At 38.3% G+C, this 23,171-nt stretch overlaps 1 protein-coding gene across 2 annotated transcripts in view; it reads right to left on the bottom strand.

The window, feature by feature from the left end:
- DGKI (diacylglycerol kinase iota) overlaps positions 1–23,171 on the bottom strand; it is a 312,556-nt gene that overhangs the window by 90,255 nt on the left and 199,130 nt on the right. For both annotated transcript variants that reach the window (XM_033193175.1, XM_033193176.1), the window contains exons 21-22: positions 6,855–6,934; positions 4,575–4,619 (exon numbers count right to left, since the gene is read on the bottom strand). In XM_033193175.1, the coding sequence (XP_033049066.1) occupies positions 4,575–4,619; positions 6,855–6,934 (125 nt within the window). The remainder of the gene's footprint in view (positions 1–4,574; positions 4,620–6,854; positions 6,935–23,171) is intronic.

Genomic DNA, 23,171 nt, shown 5'->3' with positions numbered 1-23,171 from the left:
TGCATTATAAGATGTTTAATAGCATCCATGGCCTTTATCAAATAGATTTCAAAGTCTTCAGACATTGCCAAATGTCCCCCACAGGGAGCAAAATCTTCCCAGCTAGAAATCACTAGAATGGCACATCTGCCTCTATTCCTTAGTACCTTTGTGATTTGGCGTTAAGAAGAGATATCATGATTTCGAGGGAGGAAGCAGAGAAGGAATTATCTCAAAGTAGGTGGCCTCAGAAAGCATCCTTATCAAATAAGCAGGTAGAGTCCAATTCTTATGTTAATTCTTGTTCATTTGGCAACCTCAAGAATATCCTAAATCTGCAAGTGCAATGCATTTTGCTTGTAAAACGTACTAGTTACAGGTAACATCGATGCTATTAGGATGGAGGGGCCTCTGTATTTTGACCTCAGAGATGGTGTAGGCAAGAATTTTCAACAGGCTATAAATATCTAACACATTCTTGTATAACCCATAATGCGTTGTTAGGTTAATAAGAAGTGTCATTTTTGAGCCTCAGTGCTTTGTTGGCAATTCACTATGAATTTGGAAAAGGAAGAAACCAAAGCAATGAAATGCTTAAGTGGCGAGAAACTGCCATATGGCTCACTAATAAGGTGTCTTGGGCACATGTACACCTTTCTAAATGCTGCTTTTCTCCTGGGTTTTTTCTGGTCTTAGAAAACAGTAAGCTAAAATCTTAGCTGCAAATTAGTGAGCTGACAGGAATTTCTCAAGTTTTCAGAAATACTGGTATTAATTTATTCTCTTCACAGTTAATTCTCCAAGCATATTTAATGCCATCTCCTAGACAAGAAGCTTCATTAAAAGGCATTTAAGACATTTCGTCGTTCATGTTTCTTACAGCTTTTTCACCTATAACACTCCTTACTCCCACCAGAAACTAGGGAATTCTGATATAATCAGTTTCTGCACTAAGAAATGAAAGATTTAGTTTTAAATTTCCTGCTAGTCACTTTCTACATAAAAATTAATAGCACCTATATCCCATGTGTTTTATAATATGCACACCTAGAAAAAATATAAAAATCAATCCATATCTTTTCAGCCTGTCAATGGCATTTGACACTGTCCATTACTCCTGTCTCTCTGAAATACATTTCACTCTTGGCTTTCGTGATATCACCTTCTCCTTGATTTACAGCATCCCTGCTGTTCATCTCAGTTTCCATGATTCTTCTTGATCAATGGCTCTCTTGAATCTGTACTCTCTTGACTCATGAATAAATACAGATAGAACACTGGGTCCTTGTCTCTAACTGAACGCCTCCCTAAGTGATCTCCTCCGGCCTTGTAGTTTTAAGCACCATCCATCCATTTGCTGATATTCCAAAATTTCTATCTCTGGGCCTGAATTTTTTAATGAGGTTTAATATTCATATACCCAACTGCCTACTCACCAACCCTCTTGGATCTAATAGGCATATCAAAACTAATATGGCTAACACAGAACTCTATTTCCTATGCCTCCAACTCATTCCTCCTTTGATGATCTTAGCCAAACATGAAAGTTTATTTCTCCCAGCTTCATGCTTCAACCAGCTGTCCTTGCCCTGCTCAGGAAATTCCCCATTAGCTTCTCCCTGTGCTCTGGCCACGTTAATTCTAACACAGTCTCTTTCTTTCCTGTTTAATGAGCAAATTCTGGGCTTCTTGGATCTTTTTTGTTCCAACCATTCCTCCATGCTCAAAGGCCCCTGCTTTTTATCACTCTGCTCACTCCTTCATTGTCCTAAGGAAGGATATGGGAAAAGGTGACACTCCTGACACTCATCCCTGATCACTGCATTTGTTATCCTGGACTTCAGTGCACAAAACCTTCTGATGTGACATTTGTAATGCAGCAGTTTTGACACCAAGATTTGACTTGACTGAAGTAAACAAAATAATGCAGCAATATTTTGACATAGTCAGAAAAATATCATTAATCCTTCTGAGTGTTATCACCAAACAATACATGTAATAAATAACTCAGTCGGCCAGGCGTGGTGGCTCATGCCTGTAATCCCAGAAATTTGGGAGGTCGAGGTGAGCAGAACACAAGTTTGGTGGACCACGAGGTCAGGAGATCAAGACAATCCTGGCTAACATGGTGAAACCCCATCTCTACTAAAAATACAAAAATTAGCCGGGCATCGTGGCGGGCGCCTGTAGTCCCAGTTACTCGGGAGGCTGAGACAGGAGACTGGCGTGAACCCAGGAGGCAGAGCTTGCAGTGAGCTGAGTTTGCGCCACTGCACACCAGTCTGGGTGACAGAGCGAGACTCCGTCTCAAAAATAAATAAATAAATAAATAAATAACTCAGTCATATTGTAGTATCTTATCCATCCATTGATCTCCATGAATAGTTACAGATAGGGAATAAAAAAATGTGGTACAAAATGCCCACAGTTTAAACTCTCACACCAAAATGACTACATTGTATAAGCCAGGAATAATAAGTAAATGTAGTCTCATAAACCTAGCCAGGATAAATCTAACATATTTTGATAAAGTTGTAAAGCTTCAAAATGTCTAAGAGGAAAAAGTATAAACTCTTTAAAAAAAAAAATCCTCATAGTGTTATAACTACTACTGCCAATTGTTAGAGATCAGCTCTTACCTTTAAAAGCACTATGCTTTTTTTATTTTAATTTTTACTTTAAGTTCTTGGGTACATGTGCAGGATTTGCAGGTTTGTTACATAGGTAAATGTGTGCCATGGTGGTTTGCTGCACCTGTCAACCCACACCCTAGATATTAAGCCCAGCGTGTATGAGCTATTATTCCTAATGCTTCCTTCCTCCCACCCCCACAATAGGCCCCAGTGTGTGCTGTTCCCCTCTCTGTGTCCATGTGTTCTCATTGTTTAACTACCACTTATAAGTGAGAAGATGTGGTGTTTGGTTGTCTGTTCTTGCATAAGTTTGCTGAGGATAATGGCTTCCAGCTCCATCCATGTCGGTGCAAAGGACATTATCGCATTCCTTTTTATGGCTGCATACTATTCCATGGTATATATGTACAACATTTTCTTTATCCAGTCTATCGTTCATGGGCATTTGTGTTGATTCCATGTCTTTGCTATTGTGAAAGCACTATACTTTTTAAAATAAAATGTATACCTAGACAGTGGCTCTGGGTAAATATGCAAATAGTCACTCTGATGAAAGCTGTGCTCTGTCTAAAAAATTAGGTGGAAATTTGTCTTCTAGTGGTTGGCAAAAACAGTCTAGAAGAAGTTCATTTTTTTTTTCTTAATGTAAATACATCCTAAGTGACTTCTCTTCCTTTCAAGGCCAGACAGAGGGAAGAAAGAACTCTGGAAGTGTGGGATATGATGTTTGAGAAATAAACATACAAATAAGAACACAAAGGCCATTCCTGCCATTAAGCCTGAAGATAAGCTGCTTCAGCCAAGGGCAGAGTATGATTGGTAGGGGAAGAAAGCTACCTAGAAGGCTACAAGGTACAGGTTTTTCTTTAAATTGTTGTGTTTTCTATTTATGCTAAAGGATGTTAAATTGGAAATTTCAGGCATAGGAAAATAGACACAAAAATCCAAAGTGAAGTGCTAAACCAGGATTTACACATTTATAAATTTAGGCAGAGTTACATTCCTCCCCACATGGAAGTATAAAGGGTTTGAAGAGATTTATTTGGAGAGAACTGTTGGCATGCTGTGATTCCCACATAGCTTTCCTCTTAACAGGGCAGGGTAAGGAGACTCTCAGATAAAAGGGCTTTAATGAGACCAGTTGAAGAGCTTTGTTTGGGCTCCTTGCAGTCTGGAGTAATACTGTGTGCTAGGATCTACATCATGTCTGAGAAATCTAATGGGTAAGAAGATGGCTGAAGAGATCTCTGCATCACAAGTGGGATGAGGAAGTTGGAAAGAAACTGCACCCCTAAAGCCTGCTGGGACAAAGAATAACAGAGTGCTCTCCTACGGACTTTATATGGGCCATAGAGAGAGGAAGACTGAGTTTATTAGATTGTCCAAAAGACCAGGATGAACCACTCAGATTACATTTTAAAACTGTTGCTTGATGGTTTTAGGAAGCAGGGAATTCTCTTTTTCTGGAGGTGACGGAAAAAACATAGTCCTGGTGGCTAATGGCAGTCATCTTGGACCACAAGGTCATCTAGGCCAGAGGTAAAATGGACAGGAAGAGGAGAACAAAACAGAAGGACCAGCAGGAAAGTGGAGTGTGAGCCATGATCAAATGGGATGAGAAATCCACCTTGATCTGGACTTTCTGCTTATGCGAACCAAGAGACCCTTTCCCTGCTAAGCTAGTTTCAGCTGAGTTTTCTGGTATTTGTTACCGAAAGCCCTCAATGTTATAACCTTTTCTAAATGATCTAGGAGAAAATCCACAGTCCAAATTTGTGCTAGGCTAGGGTGGTCCAAAATCAGGAAAACACAAAAGAATCAGAATACCATTTTCACTAGGTTTTTAGAATGAACTCTATCCCTTGGGAAGATGTGAACTCTAAATCAAAATGAGACATTAATTGAAAGATGGACTTCATTTGGCCGGAAGGTAAGAAACAAGGAGAGTCAATTATTTGTTACCTGGTAATGAACTCTCTGGGAGCCAGAAGAAACTGACTGTAGGTCCTAATGAGAAAATGGGAAAAAAAAATCCATACCTTAAAATTAGTTTGAAGAAGCTGCCCCACAACTCGATCTCGACTGAACTCCCAATTTACTATTATTATGCTCATCTAGAAAGTATCCAACACACCCAAATTCATAAAGGTTAAATAAAGAAGGTAATGCCAGAAATCATAAAAGCAAACCAAGTTGGACTGAGAGAAGGTCATTAAGCTATTGAAACTTGTAAGTCCTACATAGTGTTTACAGGTAAGTGATAGATTATTGTTTCAATCTCCTAAAGAGGAGACCAGAAGTAAAAGATAGACAATTTTGTTCTAGTAAACGGGGATTACATTTAATTTGCATGTGAACTTTAGGCTTGTGAAGAAGGCTTTGGAAATCCCCTTAAACAATTAGTAAGCTTTTCTTTCTTAGACCAGATACATACTGTCATGGTAACTGTTTATACTGATAAGTCACTTAGCAAATAGGGGTTTTCATAGACTACAAAGAGAAAAATCACCAACCACCTCCACATTACCACAAAGTGCAAATTAACAGGGTTGAAATTAATGAAGTTTTACTGGCAGATTGTGAAAGCCTGACTCCTTTCATAAAGTTTTATAACGAACTTGTCACCACTGTCATGCCTCCTAGGCTTCCTTGCTAATGAGTGTCATGATTCTATTTATAGATGTCAGCAATCCTGGGTAACTTTGTCCTTATACCTGTTTCCCACAGGGTTTCATCAAAGTACTTTCCATTAGTTTTAAAAACTTTTCCTCTTTATATGTTGAGTTGCCTCTTTTTTAAAAATCCTACTTTTAGTTGAATATCGGTACAATAAACATGCTATTCAGTTAGTTAAGTTAGATTTTAACAAAGTCAATTCATCAATCATGTATTAATACTATTCTACTGTGAAGTCTTGTTAACAAAGCTCTACAAGAGTTAATTTTAAAAAAAAAAAAGGTAAAAAGGTTTGGTACCAATTATGATTCATTTTTTTCATTACAGTTTTCTGTAATGAAACCTCTATTTTGCTGTGCTGTGAGATTCCACAGCAAAATACAAACATTATTTTGGGAAATGAGATACTAGAAGTTCGGGAACATATTAATAGAATTGGACCTGAGTCACTAAAAATTCATATATTTTAATTTGTTTAAGTGGCTATCCTCAGTCAAAGTAGCTTAACGAAGCCATAAGTATAAAATTCATTGACCATCTTTCTCTCATCCATATCAGTATTCAAGATTTGTCATCTATTTCTCAAAATCAGTAATTTTTCACATCACTATGTGCCTCCCACCTGAATTTATTTCCACCAAGAGAAACAGAATCAAATATTCAGGATAAGAGGTTATAATTCAGAGTGATTTTAAACAGTATGTATTGACTTTATTTACAGTCTTTACCTATGTATAACATGTTGACTGGGACAGAGTTGCTTATCAAGGGGTATCAGTTGGGTACTACCCAACAGCTGTAAAAATACAAATGTCTAGGCCACACCAAGAAAAGTGGCTCTAATATACATCTTTCATCAAAAAACAATGATAAAGAAATCGTCATTTATGCTTTTTGCAATTTGTGGAATGCAGACAGTTAAAACTCCCCCTCAAATTTTTGCAGAAACAACCAACAACAATTGTAAGGATGAGTTTGGGTCTCCTGGCTTTGCTGGTGCAGTTCACATTTGGGAGTGCCATACATTGGGGTCACTTCCTTTCTGTTTCTCTAAAGCAAGACCAGATTGAGAAAAAAAAAAAATAAGAGATTATTCTTTGTGTTCTGACAAATTACTATGAAATGTAGAGGATTTTTCTTTCCTAGAGAAGTTTTATTTATTTTTTTGTTTACAAAATCTAGCTGTCTCTGACATAAGCGTCAGACACAAAACATTAAATATCATTGTTTTCTTCCATAATTTAACAGTCCCTGTTGAAATTCTGAACATCTCAAATATACAGGTATGTGTCTGGTAAGATGACAAGTTCCAAGCTATAGTTACAGAACACACCAGGGCAACAGCACCCTGTAGTTAAACCAGTCAATGCTTTCCCATTTCAACTATCTGAGGAGTGAACAACAGAGACAGTGGGAGAGGGTGACATACAGCGTATGCTTGAAGGACAAAGCCATCACATTTCCATTTCCTCTCCAAATGCATCATTTCAGAAGCAAATACGTATGGCTAGTAATTGTTTACAAAAATGGAAAGTTGAGAATAAGAAATGGGCTAAATAAACTCACCTCCTGTAGGCGGTCTATGTACATACGGCAAGTCTCCAAATCACAGTCTCCACGTACAACTAGAATACCCAGAGGTATCGCTAAGGGTGAAGGAAGAAGAAAAATCTAAAATAACATATTTGATTTTTCTATATCAGCATAAATATGTTTTTCATGGTTAAAAAACAATCTCATAAATATTTTGGGTTTAGATAACATCCATAAAAAGAAAGAAGCACTTTCTCCTTATACCTTTTTTATTATTTCAGTCTCTTCTTATTTGCAGTTGTCACACACTTCCCTAGCATGATCCATGTTGCCCCTTGCCAACTGTCCTTCATCTCATTGTATTTCAGTGGCCCTGAGATGAAGTGAATTGTCACGGTAACGATGGACTGGCAGAACAGGGAGGCTGCTCATGGCCAGTTGATAATTGTACTTGCATTTTTTATGCTTATGCATAAATTTATGCTTGCATTTGTAATAGACAACATGAGGACATAGTGCCAGAGAGGAATTAAAAATTGAGGATTCTGGACACTTACTCCTTTCCTTCCTGAATGCAGAGAACTTCATCTTTTTGTCTGTCTACAACAGCTTCCTATTTATGAGACTTGAGCTACTCAAGGCACTGTTGCTACCTGGTGGCCAACACCAGAACTAAAGGCATAAAATGTTAGAAAGAAAAGAACAAAAAACAACTTCTAGAAGAGGCAAAGCTTAAAAATCCAACTAATGTTAAGGATGGCCAATGTAAGTGTGGTAAGAGCAGGACCTCAGAAAACAATAAGACAAGACTAAGTTACGCACCTTATAAAATATCCTACTTAGGTAGTGTCAAACACACACAGTGGCTTTAGTGTATAGAACCTACTTCAGATATAATCACAAGAGTCCTGAAATACTGAAAAACAGTCTTCTTTCCAAAACTTAAAAAAAAAAAGAGTATCTACAAATTTCTTATTTTAAAAGTACAATTACAATATTAAATCCATGATTTAACATAAAACTTTCAAAATTTTGAATTAACCAACTGGAAAGTAGCAAGCAAATGATAAGGCAGTGGTGTTCTCTAATAATATTTTACAATCATTCACTCATTGAGTGTATTTTTAAAGCCATCATCAATAAATGTGTCTGAAAATACAAAGTACTAGAATCTTAAAAATTCATAATACACAGAAGAAGATACATTTAAAATGCATAAAAACCTTGAAGAATCTCTAAGTAGTAGAGAAGGCATATATATACACACAAAAAAATAAGTATAACACAGACCATATTAAATGTATGAACTTAGTCATCTGAAAACTATAGGAAAGAGGGGCTAATTCTTGCCTAGGCGGAGGGGTAGATTTTAGGCTCTCTGAAGAACATGAAGCCTCATTTGATGTTTTAGCTATAGGAGCAAAGGTGGTCTAGAGAAAAAGAAATACTGTTTGTATCTCAATGTTACCTCCTAGATTGGTTTCTGCTAGGGAGACCTAATCAAACCCACTACCCCATTCCTTTATGTTTCTAAAGTCCTGCATGCATAAATCTTTAAGGCATCCAAGATTTTGTGGAATTATGGAAGCCTGTGAGTGAGTATAGATTGTTTACCTTCACTTTCCCAATGCCTAGTAAAGAAATGGCAGATATTCAATAAATGAGTATAAAAAGGAGGAGGAAGATGGGCTTAATGACTGTTTGTATGCAAAAGAGAAAGTCTGTCTTTCTTTTCCAGGGTAGACAAGAAGCAAGGTAAGCAAGAGGCAGTCAGTAGAGGATAAGGAGCACTTTTGTAAGTGGCATATCTTTGGGGGAGTAATAATCATTCTAAAAGAATATTTATCCTTCTTTTAAAAGATAAACAGCAGCATCAAAAAGTTTTCAGCATGGCAATCATGCCTCTTTGTAGGAAAAGGAAGGGAAATTCAATAAGGAGATCTCTTAAAAATAGTGATTAATCATCTTCAGCTAGACTTACTATAAAGCCTGAAATAAGTTGATCCACCAAGATAAGAGCAGAATGGAATTTCTAATATTTGAAGAATGATGAGGAAAAGTTGGAATTTTGACCTAGGTAATAAATCTGGAAATGAAATATAGCTATAATTAACATGAGCATCCACCTTGGAATCTTGCTTAATGATATTTCCTCTTAATATCAAATGTGCAAAAGTAGAAAATAGATTTTAATCAATGTTTATCCATTTACTTAAGTTAGGAGATATATTTTATAGATATGCAGGAATCCTGTCAACACCTCTGGTTTCCTTCTATTATCAGTGTTTGGAGTTAGTCTGGTCCAAGTATAAATTCAATGTATTTGGTAGCAGACATTTTAAACTACAATTAGAGATTGTATATTCAGGATATGGAATCAAGAGGAATAGCTAACAAGAAGTTTTCAAAGACGTGTCATTCATCTCTAATATGGGTATAAAATCAACAACTTTGCCTGTTCTTCGAGGAGCAAAGTAATAGTAACTGCTTTTGATTGAGCAATACTTAGCTGTTAATTGTGAGGAAAAAAGAAAGAAAAAGAGGACATTATCTACCACAATTTTATAGCATGATTACCAACAACTGTTAAATTTATTCCAAGAAGGTAACAATATGCAGTAGAAAGGATTTGCCATCATCCACTGCTGGGTTCAAATCCCAGTACTGCTTTGGTCTTGCAAATTACTCAAGTTAGCTACTTAGTCAATTCTTCTGAGCCTTGGTTTAAAGACTATGGTGTTCAGAAAAGATGTCATATAGGATTTTGTGAAGATTCAATACAACACTATATTTATCAAAACATCAATTTTTATTCTCCCTTACTCTTTTCACTATCTTTTGAGCATCTTTAGCCAGAAAATAGATATACCCAATCATCTTTCTTTTAATTTAGCATAGTACTACAAGCATTAGCTAGCAGTAGGTTAATAAGTTATATTCCAGTTTTCTTAAAACTAACTTCCTACTCTTTCTGCCATGTAAGAAAACAACTAGAGTAGAAGAATATTGTAACCTGACACTTCCATTTGGGCCTTTACATGGCGAAGAGAAAGCAGAAACTTTTCAAAAATTACCACCTTCCTTCTACACTATTGTTAACCAATGGCCAAGCTTCCTTGACATTTCCTCTATTTTACTTAGGAGTAGTGAGAGCACTTATCACCTGAGCTCTAGTGTCACTATCCCTGAGCTCAACAATTCATCTTATTTTGGTAGTAGAGACTTTGTTAAAGTCCAGTAAGCATGAGTCAATACTCCACCTTCATAATGGAACTTTTATTACTGGGATTAAATGGAATTCACAAGTTCTACAAGTTCTATCTAAGTGAAAAGAACAAGCTGGGTTCTAGAATAAGATGGCAGATTTAACACACATATTAATCTCTCACCAGAAATACTACTAACCTACAGTAAATAGATTTTTAAAAGAAATGAACAAAAATAAGGAGAAAATAACAGATGAAGTACATGAAAAATTGGTAATTGACTCAGAGCCCTTAGAGAGTCAAATCCTAAACCACTGGTGGGGATAGACATGAACCAAAACAATTTGTACTGCAAAACCCTCAAAAGGCTTGCAAACTGGCAGCACCGGGTGCCTCAGGAGCTGAAGTTAAATGAGGTGGTTAAGATAGAAGCAATGGATGTTAGATCACCAGATATCCACCACCCACTGTGGGCAGGTGCAGTTACCTTACAGAAAATGAAGATTAATTGATCATCTGAAGACTGCAGTGATCCCCAGCTTTCTTCCCACACTGAATTCCCTAAAAGCTGGCAGCCAGAACCTTATCTTCTTAGAAAAACATTGAAAACTCATCTCAATGGAATCTGACAAAACCATGAGGAAATACATTAACAAGAGAACAGGCCCACTCCCAACATTTATAAGGCTCAACCCAAGAACATAAAGACCTGCATTCCGTATTTCTATATATTTATAAGTTTAATGTGAATTCCCAAAACTGTTAAGTGAAATATGTTCTATCTTCCTATCCTGATAAATATTCCTTTGTAGTTACCTAAATGAGATGCTGAAACTCATAATTCTTGTACTCCAAGGAGTATTAGAACAAAACATAGTTCTTGTGGTCCACAGTCAGACCTCCTTCTCTTTCCACTCCGTGGATCTGTTCAAAACACGAAAGTCCTTGTGCGTATGTATACAGACATTACAGACCATATCCCCAAGCTTTCTCCAAAGCCCATGCAAACTGCTGCCCCAAAGGAAGGGCCTTCGTTAGTCCTATGCCCACTCCACATGACTCCTGGGAGACTAGACCAGAAGAAGAGGCCTATGCAGATCCTAGAAGCAGGTCTGGAGCTGTTGGGGCAGGAATTCTAAGAATCCAAAGAATAGTCTAGAAAAGGGTAGAGAAATCCCTAGACAAGCCCTTTTCCTTAGCACTTTAGACACATCATCCCATGAAGCAGGGCAAAGCCAGAAATGGGACATATCCGGGACATCTAAAGCTGAAGCACCTCTCCCATAGGTCTAAAGACAGCACTAATTCATCATTCCCAAGAAACAGTTCACCCAGTTCCCTCACATTGAAGCTTGAAGTCAATAAGCTTTATGCATGAGCTCAGAACTTCCAGGCAGCTTTTATATTTCCCACTTTTAATAATGAAATGAAAGGCAAAAGTGATCAGAAAATTGAGAAATCTTTCTGATGCAAAATCCAAAGATCAAAATACACAGGATTCTCCAGGCAAGATAGCTGAATAGACACAGCCAGAAGGAACATCTGCCATTGAGGGACCAGGACATCAGGAAGATTCTAAGCGGATCTTCAGAAGAAAAGCATTGAGAATGGCTAGAGGGAGGACACAGATGCTGGGCTTAAGCGGGGGAAAGCTGGCAGCCCTGCATGGGGCTACCATACATCAGTTCCTGGCCCTCAGTTGCCCCTGGGGTAGTGGTGAGTTGAGCAGGCAAGGAATGACCTACTCTCACCATGGACTTGTAGAATCCTGGCAGCAGGAGACCACACGACCCCCACAGAAACTTAAGCTGGAAAGGACAGTTACTTAGAGAGGTGGTAGGGGCAGGGCTCCAGCCAGTTGGAGCCCAGAGGGTTTGGGGCAGCAATGTCCGCAGTGAAGCATGACCAGGGATGCCCATCCCCCAAGGCGTCCCATGCTCCCCTAGGAAACTTTAGCCTTAGGGGAGCTGTCAGACCTGAAGAGATCTGGGCCAGCCTGACCTGAGTGACCCCTGTGTGCTGGCCTCTCCTGCTTGCAGTGCAGCCACAGATGCTCAACTGGGGTGTCTCCTAGGGACATGCATAATAGCTCCTGTGCTGGGAGACTGTGCCTGACAATCAAATAGCTCCAGCACAGTGGCCCCTGCCAAGGCATGTCAGCCCACCTACACCCTCCCACCACTGCAGCATCCTCTGTACCACTTTGCTGTCATGCATTCATCCAAGGCCACCCCCATATCATTTTGCCAGTGTGTGTGTGCCAGAAGACCTTGCCCACCCTTCCCAGCCAGGACGTATCTACAACCCACTGTGCCACTGCTGCCAGCATGAGCACAACCTGCTCCCATTCACTCAGCTGTATCACCACTGTTAGCACAAGTACACAAATGAAGATCAGCAGCCCCACTCCCTGCCTTATGCTGCCATTGCCTCCAGTGTGAATGCACACATGGAGACCACCAGTCCCACACCTGCCAGTGCCCCACCACACCCACTATTACTGCCACCTGCAAATGACTGTATGGAGGCTGGAAACCCCTGGCCCACCAGTGCCCCACTCCAGCTGATGAGCATGCACCTCATCACACCGCTGCTATTTCTGGCATGTACAAATGAGCACACATCTCACTTCCACCACCCAGTGAAGCTCTTTGGCTGTCACTGCCCATCAGGGCAACAGGTTCCTAACCCTGAAGAGCCAGAGAAGAAAGCAGGGGGCCCAAAATGAGCCCCCCAGAGTTAAAGCACACAGCTCAGGAGTGTTGAGCTGCACACTGGCCCCCTAAAATATTCCAGAAATGAAGCCAGTTGACCAAACCCACCTTATACCATAATCAAACACCCAACAACACCAAAGAAAATAAAGCAAACAAAAACCAAAAATATCTAAAAGATAGCAACTTCAAAGACTGAAGGAAAATCAGCCCCCAAAGATGAAAAAGAACCAGCGCAAGAACTCTGGCAACTCAAAAAGCCAGAGAGTCTTCTTACCTCCAAATGACTGCACTAGTTCCCCAGCAATGGTTCTTAACCAGTCTGAAATAGCTGAAATGACAGAAATAGAATCAGAATATGGACAGGAATGAAGATCATCGAGATTCAGAAGAATGTTAAAACCCAATCCAAAAATTCTAAAGAATACAATAAAATGATACAGCAGATGAAAGATGAAATGACCATTTTAAGAAATAACTAAACTGAGATGCTAGAGCTGAAAAACTCAAGAATTTCAGAATACAACTGCAAGTTATTAACAGCAGAACTGACCAGCTGAAGTAAGAATCTCAGAGCATGAAGACCAGTCCTCCAAAATAACTCAGACAAATATGAAGAAAAAATAATGAAGAAGAATGAACAGAATGTCTGAGAAATATGGGATTATTTAAAGAGACCAAATCTATGACTTATCAGCATTCCTCAAAGAGAAAAAGAGAAAGCAAGCAACTTGGAAAACACATTTCAGGATACCATCCATGAAAATTTCCCCAACCTTGGTAGAGAGGCCAACATTCAAGTTCAGGAGATGAAGAGAAACCCTGTGAAATATTACACAAGAAGATCATCACCAAGACACACAATCGTCCGATTCTCCAAGGAAGAAATGAAAGAAAGAACGTTTAAGGAAACTAGAAAGAAGGGGCAGGTCATCTACAAAGGGAACCCCATCAGGCTAACAGCTAACCTTAGAGCAGAAACCCTATAAGACAGAAGAGATCAGGGGCCTATATACAGCATTCTTAAAGAAAAGAATTTCAAACCAAGAATTTTATATGTAGCCAAACTACACTTCAAAGCAAAGGAAAAATAAGATCCTTTTCAGACAAGCAAATACCAAGAGAATTCATTACCACCAGACCTGCCTTGTAAGAGGTCCTGAAGAGAGTACTAAATATGGAAAGGAAAGGCCATTACCGGCCACTACAAAAACATGACTAAATACACAGACCAGTGATACTATAAAGCAATCACACAGACAAATCTGCACAATAATGAGCTAACAACACAGTGACAGGATCAAATTCACACATATTAATGCTAACTTTGAATGTAAATGGGTTAAATGCCCCATTTCAAAGGCACAGAGTGGCAAGTTGGATAATGACACAGGATCAAATGGTATGCTGTCTTCAAGAGACCCAGGTCACATGCAATGACACAAAAAACATCTACCAAGCAGACAGAAAATGGAAAAAAGACAGAAAACAGAAAAAAGCAGTCTATTTCAGACAAAATAGACTTTAAACCAACACAGATCAAAAAAGACAAAGAATAGCATTACATAATGGTAAAGGGTTCAATTCCATAAGAATGAACTATCATAAATATATATGCACCCAACACAAGAGCACCCAGATTCATACAGCAAATTCTTAGAGACCTACGAAGGTAACTGATAATCACACAATGATAGTGAGAGACTTTAACACCCCACTGACAGTATTAGACAGATAATCAAGGCAGAAAACTAACAAAGATATTTAGGACCTGAACTCAACACTTGACCAAATGGACCTAATAGACATCTACAGAAGTCTCTACTCCAAAACAGCAGAAAGTACATTCTTCTCATCTTCACATGGCACATACTCTAAAATCGACCACACAATCAGACACAAAACAATCCTCAGCAAATTCCAAAAAGCAAAATCATACCAACCACACACTTGGACCACAACTAAATAAAAATAAAAATCAACACTCAGCAAATCACTCAAAATTGTACAAGTACATGGAAAATAAACAACATGCTCATGAATGACTTTTGGGGAAATAATGAAATTAAGGTGAAAATTAATAAATTATTTGGAACTAATGAGAACAAAGACATGACATACTAAAATCTCTGGGACACAGTTAAAATGTTGTTACAAGGAGTTTATAGCACAAAATGCCCACATCAAAAAGTTAGAATGATCTCAAATGAATGATCTAGTATCACAACTAGAGGAACCAGAGAAACAGGAGCAAATTGACCCCAAAGCTAGCAGAAGACAATAAATAACCCAAAATCAGAGTTGAACTAAAGAAAACTGAGACAGTGAAAAACACTCAGAAGATCAACAAATCCAGGAGTTGCTTTTTTAAATAACTAATAAGATAGACTCTTAGCTAGACTAATAAAGAAAAACAGGGAGAAGATCCAAATAAACACAATCAGAAGTGACACTTATTACCCCACAGAAATATAAAACACTCTTAAAGACTACTGTGAATACCTCTCTGCACACAAGCTAGAAAAACAGGAAAAAATTGAGAAATTCCTGGAAACATACCTCCTCCCACGATTGAACCAGGAAGAAATTAAATCCTTGAATAGTCCAATAATGAGTTCCAAAACAGAATCAGTAATAAAAAGCCTACCAACCAGAAAAAGCCCAGGACTAGACAAATTCACAGTCAAATTCTAGCAGATGTATAAGGAAGAGCTGGTACGATTCCTACTGAAATTATTCAAGAAAACAAAGGAAAAGAAAACCCTGAGGAGGAGAGGCTCATCCCCAACTCATTTGGTGAGGCCAGCATCATCCTGATACCAAAACCTGGCAGACACACACACACACACACACACACAAAATTCTTCAAGAACATAAATGCAAAAATCCTCAACAAAATACTAGCAAATCAAATCCAGCAACACATCAAAAAGCTAATCCACCATGGTCAAGTAGGCTTTATCCCTGGGATGCAAGGTGGTTCAACATACATGAATTAATAAATGTGATACATCATATAAATAGAACTAAAGACAAAAACTACATGATCATCTCAACAGATGTAGAAAGGGCTTTTGACAAAATTCAACATCCCTTCTTGTTAAAAACCCTCAACAAACTAAGCACTGAAGGAACATGCTTCAAAATAATAAGAGCCATCTATGATAAACCCATAGCCAACATCATACCGAATGGGTAAAATCTGGAAGCATTCCCCTTAAAAATCAGAACAAGACAAAGATGCTCACTCTCACCACTTCTATTCAATGTAGTACTGGAAGTTGTAGCCAGAGCAATCAGGCAAGAGAAAGAAATAAAAGGCACCCAAATAGGAAGAGAGGAAATCAAACTATCTCCGTTTGCAGACAATAAGTTTCTACACATAAAAAACCCGAGAATCTCTGCCCAAAATCTCCTTTTTCTGATAAACAACTTCAGCAAAGTTTCAGGATACAAAATAAATGTACAAAAATCAGTAGCATTCCAATACACCAACAACATAACATCCAAGCTGAGAACAAAATTAAAAAAACCACAAACCTATTCACAATAGCCACAAACAAAATAAAATACCCAGGAATACAGCGAACCAGGGAGGTGAAAGATCCCCATAATGACAATTACAAAACACTGCTCAAATAAATTAGGGATGACACAAACAAACAGGAAAACATTCCATGTTCAAGGATAGGAAGAATCAATATCACCAAAATGGCCATACCTCCCAAAGCAATTTACAGACTCAATGCTATTCCTATCAAACTACCAATGATATTCTTCACAAAAATTAGAACAAACTATTTTAAAAATCATATGAGCCAAAAAAAAAAAAAGCCCAAATAGCCAAGGCAATTATAACTTTTAAAAAAAGCTGGAGGCATCACAATACTCAAAACCATACTACAAGGCTATAGTAACCAAAACAACATGATACTAGTACAAAAACGGACAAATAGACAAATAAAACAAAATAGAGAGCCCAGAAATAGTGCCACACACCTACAACCACCTGATCTTCAACCAAGTCGATAAAAACAAGTAATGGGAAGAGGACTACCTGTTCAATACGTGGTGCTGGAATAACTGACTAGCCATATGCAGAGACGGAAACTGAACCCCTCCCTTACACCATATACAACAATCATCTCAATACGGATTAAAGATTTAAATGTAAAACCTAGACCTATAAAAACCCTGAATGATAAACGAGGAAACATCATTCTGAACATATGACTTGGCAAAGTTTACATGACAAAGATGCCAAATGCCATTGCAACAACAACAACAACTGACAGATAAGACCTAAGTAAGCTGAAGAGCTTCTGCACAGTAAGACAAGCTATCAAAAGAATAAACAGACAACTTACAGAATGGAAGAAAATATTTGCAAATAATGCATCTGACAAAGGTGTAATATCCAGCACCTATAAAGAACTTAAACAAATTTATTTTTAAAAAGTGGGCAAAAGACATGAACAGACACATTTCAAAAGAAGACATATATCTGGCAATCAATCATATAAAAAAAAAGTTCAATATCACTGATCATTAGAGAAACGCAAGTCAAAACCACAATGAGATGCCATCTCACACCAGCCAAATGGCTATTACTAAAAAGTCAAAACATGACAGATGCTGGTGAGGTTGTGGAGAAAAGGGAGTGCTTATACACTGTTAGTGGGAATGTAAATTATTGCAGCCATTGTGGAAAGCAGTTTGGCAATTACTCAAAGAACTCAAACAGAATTAGCACTTGACCCAGCAATCTCACTATTGGGTATATACCTAAAAGAACAGAAATCACTCTAACATAAAGACACATGCACGTGTATGTTCACTGCAGGACTATTCACAATAGCAAAGACATGGAATCAATCTAAATGCCCAGCAAGGGTAGAGTGGATAAAGAAAATGTGGTACACACACATCATGCAATACTATATAGCCATTAAAAAAAAAAAAAAAATGAGATCATGTCCTTTGCAGCAACATGGATGGAGCTGGAGGCCATTACCCTAAGTGAACTAATTCAGGAACAGAAATCTATTTAATAAATATCACATATTCTCACTTATAAGTAGGACCTAAATATTCCCCACCTTTGTGTACCCATGGATGAAAAGAAGGGAACACTAAACACCAGGGCCTCCTTGATGGTAGAGAGAAGAAGGAGCGTGAGGATCAAAAAACTGTCTATCTGGTACTATGCTTATTACTTAGGTGGCGAAATAATCTGTACACTAAACACCTGTGACACAAAATTTACCTGTATAATAAACCTGCACATATACCCCTAAATCTAAAAGACTTTTAAAATAGAAAATGAACTTGCACAGGGAAAAATACTTTAAACATGATGTCTTTAATATCCCCAGAGAGTTGAGAGAAAATGGTCCACACATGAAATGGAAAAATAATATTAAATGATACAAAGAATATGAAGGAAAAAAAGAGGAGCCTCATTCAGATAATAAAATAGTACAAAACCCTTTGAAAATAAAAATTTGATCAAATAGAGACCTCATTAGAAAAGTTAGAATATAAAGTTGAGAAAATCTCTAAAAAAGTAGAGCAAAAATAAAAAGAGATAGAAAGTAGGAGAGAAAAACTAAAAAAACAAGAAATAGAAACCTAGTCCAGGAGGTCTCAATAACAGGAGTTTCAAAAAACATCCCCATAACAGGAGTTTCCAAAAAACAAAAGAAAATAGAGAATAAATATAAAAAACAAAATGAAGAATATTTCCTAGAACATTAGTTTCCCAAACTGAAATGATCCACCAAACGCCAAGCACAATAATTCCAGAACAAAATAACATCATCTTGTTTTGAAGTTGAAAAGTACTGGGGACAAAGGGAAGAATCTACAAGCGTACAGAAAGGAAAAACCAGATCATATACAGAGGATTAAAATTCGGAATGTTTTAGAACTTCTCAAAGGCAACCATATAGTAAGGAAGACAGTGAAAAAAGGCCTTCAAAGTTCTAAGACTTTTACACATAACTCAGACCATCAAACAAGAGCAAGAGCTGAATGAAGAACCCACCATCTATCAAGAAGCTACTGAGTTATCTGCCCCAATAAAGTTGAATTTGTAATAAGAATGAGTGTTATATAAAATACATTAACACTATATCACCCCCTGACGTGCTCTGCCTGAAACTATTCCTGAGAGCAAGAGAGTTAGATCACAGTGAAGCAGAAAAATTCAAAGAAGCCTCTTCCCTGTGATAATATTTTCATTTGATAGCTAGAACTCAACACCTGCCAAGGACTGCCCAGGACTCAGTCATTACCTTGCCCACTAAATTCTCTCAGAATGAGTCCGTGTGTACTTTCAGAAAAACTGAAGCCCAACAATGAACTAGAGACTCTTTTCAGCTTTCTTGGGAACTTTAAGCTAAAACTGAAAGCATCACCTTTTCTTTACACAGAGGGATTTGGATCTGCTACTTAGTTTTTCAAAACCACTCAATATCTGGGTTAGGGACGCATACGTTGGTGGTAAAATATATACCTATCAAAAGAATGGAAATATAATGTAAAGTAGTTATCCCAGTAGAACAGTGAGGGGTGGTACTTGTTCTATTTCTTAATCTAAGTGGCAGGTACACCAGTGCCTATTTTACTACTAATCCTTAAACCTCTGAATTGTATACACACATTGTGATGATTAATTTTTTTTTTTTTTTTTTTTTTTTTTTGAGACAGAGTCTTGCTCTGTTGCCCAGGCTGGAGTGCAGTGGCCGGATCTCAGCTCACTGCAAGCTCCGCCTCCCGGGTTCACGCTATTCTCCTGCCTCAGCCTCCGGAGTAGCTGGGACTACAGGCGCCCGCCACCTCGCCCGGCTAGTTTTTTTGTATTTTTTAGTAGAGACGGGGTTTCACCGTGTTAGCCAGGATGGTCTCGATCTCCTGACCTCGTGATCCGCCCGTCTCGGCCTCCCAAAGTGCTGGGATTACAGGCTTGAGCCACCGCGCCCGGCCTGTGATGATTAATTTTATGTGTCAACTTGACTTGGCTGAGGGACACTCAGATAGCTGGCAAAACATAACTTCTGGCTGGGTCTGTGAGGCTGTTTCCAGAAGAGATTAGCATTTGTATCAGTGGAGTGAGTAAAGAAGACCCACCCTTGTCAATGTGGGCAAGTGTCATCGTGTCATCCAATCTGTCTGGGGCCTGGATAGAACAAAAAGGTGGAATAAAAGTGAATTCTTTCTTCTTGAGCTTGGACATCCATCTTCTCCTGCCCTCTGACATCATGGCTCCTGGCTCTCTTTCCAGGACTTACACCAGTGATACCCCACTCCTGCACTCCAGTTATCAGGCTCTCAGACTGGAAGATACACCACCAGCTCCCCTGGTTCTTAGGTCTTTGGGCTTGCACTGATTTACACCACCGGCTTTCCCGGTCCTCCAACTTTCAGAAGGTATCCTGTGGGACTTCTTGGCCACTATAATTACATGAGCCAATCACCATAATAGATGTCCTGTTATATATATATATCTAGCTGGTTCTATTTCTCTAGAGAACCTGGACTAATACACACAAATTTGAGGACAGAGCAAGAAGGCAGCCATCTGTAAGTAAGCAAGAGAGCTCGCAGCAGATCCAACCATGCCGGCATCCTGAGCTTGGACTTCCTGCCTTCAGAACTGTGAGAAATAAATGTCTGTTATTTAAGCCACCCACTGTATAATATTTTGTTTTGGCAGCCCGAGCAGACTAAAACAATGAGGAAGCTTTGACCAATTCTGGTACAGTAATAGGAACTACACTGTGGAATTAACTGGTGATATTAAGCCCTGAGAAAATTATATTACCAATTAATTACTCCTTTCCAGCCAAAATATAAGTCCTGCCCTGGCACCCTTCTATGGCTTCACTAACCTGGCCTCCATTAACCCTCTTTCCCTATTTCCTGTTTGTTTAAATGTCTCATAATCCAGAATGTGATTAAATTAATTGGTTGAGAAATCCATTATACATTTTACATGTGCATGCTCTGGATTTTATGTTTGAAGTAAAATGCCCACAGGTCATACTAATTAATTTTGTATTCTATACTTCAAGTTAGACTACCTGAACTTGTTATGCAAATTATTGTAAATAATGCATAAATTAAAACTATTCATCCTCAGCAAATTCAAAATCTTCTAGCAACCAATCCACAGTGGTACTCTCATATCCATAAAAAACTTTTAAAGTCTATATACACCAAGATAAAACATAACAGAATATAATTTCTAAAATATATATTTCACCACAAATTATAAACAACCAGGTAATAAATCAAGCTCAGGTACCCTATATATGAGACTGAATTGCCCAAAGCTTTAAAAACCAATGTTGTTAAAGGTTACAATGAAAGGTGCCTAGAGTTGTTTCTTAATTTTTTATTGACACATAAGAATTTTACATATTTATGGGGTCCTATATTTTGATACATGTATACAACACATAATAATCAAACCAGGGTAATTAGGCAATCTATCACCTCAAGCATTTATCACTCCTTTATGTTGGAAGAAGTCTCAATCTTCTCTTCCTAGTATTTTGAAATATACAATAAATTATTATTAACTACTATCACCTACTGTGCTATAGAACCATAAAAGTTATTTCTTCTATCTGTATTTGCACACCCATTGACCAAACTCTCTCCACTTCCCCTTACCCCTACCCTTCCGAGTCTCTGGTAATCACTCTTCTACTCTCTACCTTCAGGAGACTGGCTTTTTCAACCCTTAGATATGAAAGAGAACATGCCCTATTTGTCTTTCTGTGTCTGGATCATTTCACGTAACATACTGTCCCTCCAGTTCCATCCACGTTGCTGCAAATGACAGAATTTTATTCTTTTTATGGCATAATAATAATCAATTGTGTATATATACCACATTGTCTTTACCCATTCATCCACTGACAGACACTTAGGTTGCTTCTATTTCTTGGCTATTATGAATACTGCTGCAATAAACTCAGGCATCCAAATATCTCTTCCATATACTGATTCCTTTCTTTTGTACCTACACATACTCAGCAGTGGGACTGCTGGATCATCTGGTCAATCTATGTTTAGTTTTATTGAGGAGCCTCCATTATGTTATCCATGGTGGCTGTACTAATTTACATTCCCATCAACAGTGTAGAGTTTTAAGAAAACTTGAATCAGCTGGTATAATGCAAAAGACAGTCAAATAATTTCCTCAAGGGAATTAATTATTTGTTGAAGAAAGCCAAAAGACCCTTGTAGACCAACTCTGAGGTAAACTGCCCTACCCAGGGATGTCTAAAGCAAATTTTATTCTGGCACAACTTTCAGCACAGCATCTTTATGCTGAATTGCGTAGAGGCCAATGAAAATTCACAACAGATGAGAATCTGAGGTTAATGCACATGCCCACTACATGAGCTCCCAGATGCTGAATTGAGCTAGGATCACTTTTCCTGAGCACAGCTGCTTGGAGCCTGATATGGTTTGGCTCTGTGTCCCCACCCAAATCTCATCTTGTAGCTCCCATAATTCCCATGTGTTATGGGAGGGACCCGCTGGGAGATGAATGAATCATGGGGGCAGGACTTTCCCATGCTGTTCTCATGATACTGAACGGGTCTCACAAGATCTGATGGCTTTAAAAATGGGAGTTTGCCTGCACAAGCTCTCTCTTAACCTGTCGCCATTCACTTAAAAGGTGACTTGCTCCCTCTTGGCTTCCCCCATGATTGTGAGGCTTTCCAGCCATGTGGAACTGTTAGTTCTCCATTAAGCCTCTTTCCTTTGTAAATTCCTCAGTCTCAGGTATGTCTTACCAGCAGTGTGAAAACAGACTAATACAGAGCCTAAGCCTGGGGGTTCAAGGAAGTAGCACTGAGAGGAGAAGCAGAGTAGCTGAAGTAATTTATTTTCTTACATGAGTGAATCATACTCCACACTTTTGGAAAAGCCAGATAAGCCAGAACAGACTTCCACTGTCTGTGATTTGGGAGTACGATCAAATCCATGTGATATTAAAGATACATAATTGTGTGTCATGTTGCGTAGCACTGTGTCATATGATAAATTTAGGGAGGGGTGGAATAAATATGGATGAACATGAAAATGATAACACTGATTACATAAGAAAAAGGAGGAGAAGGAAGAGAAAAAGGAGGAAAAAGAAGAGGAGGATGGAGGAGGAGGAGGAAGAAGAACAAGGAAGGAGAGGAGGAGAAAGAGAAAGGGAGGGCAAGAGAAAGGAGAAAAAATAACCTACATTCACATAAATAATGTACCAGTTTTACTGTGTTATTTAATCTTTGCCACAATCCTGAGAGGTGGATATCATTATTTCTATTTTTAAAATAAGGAAACTGAGTCTCAGATAGATAACATGCCCTAAATGTTACAACCACCAAAATGGGAACAACAGCTTTCATCCTAGGTTT

This window comes from Trachypithecus francoisi, unplaced genomic scaffold, assembly GCF_009764315.1.
Source record: "Trachypithecus francoisi isolate TF-2019V2 unplaced genomic scaffold, Tfra_2.0 Lachesis_group4, whole genome shotgun sequence".
Taxonomy (NCBI): Eukaryota; Metazoa; Chordata; class Mammalia; order Primates; family Cercopithecidae; genus Trachypithecus; species Trachypithecus francoisi.
The sequence above is the reverse complement of the archived record's forward strand: the minus strand, read 5'-3'. Positions and strand labels throughout refer to the sequence as shown.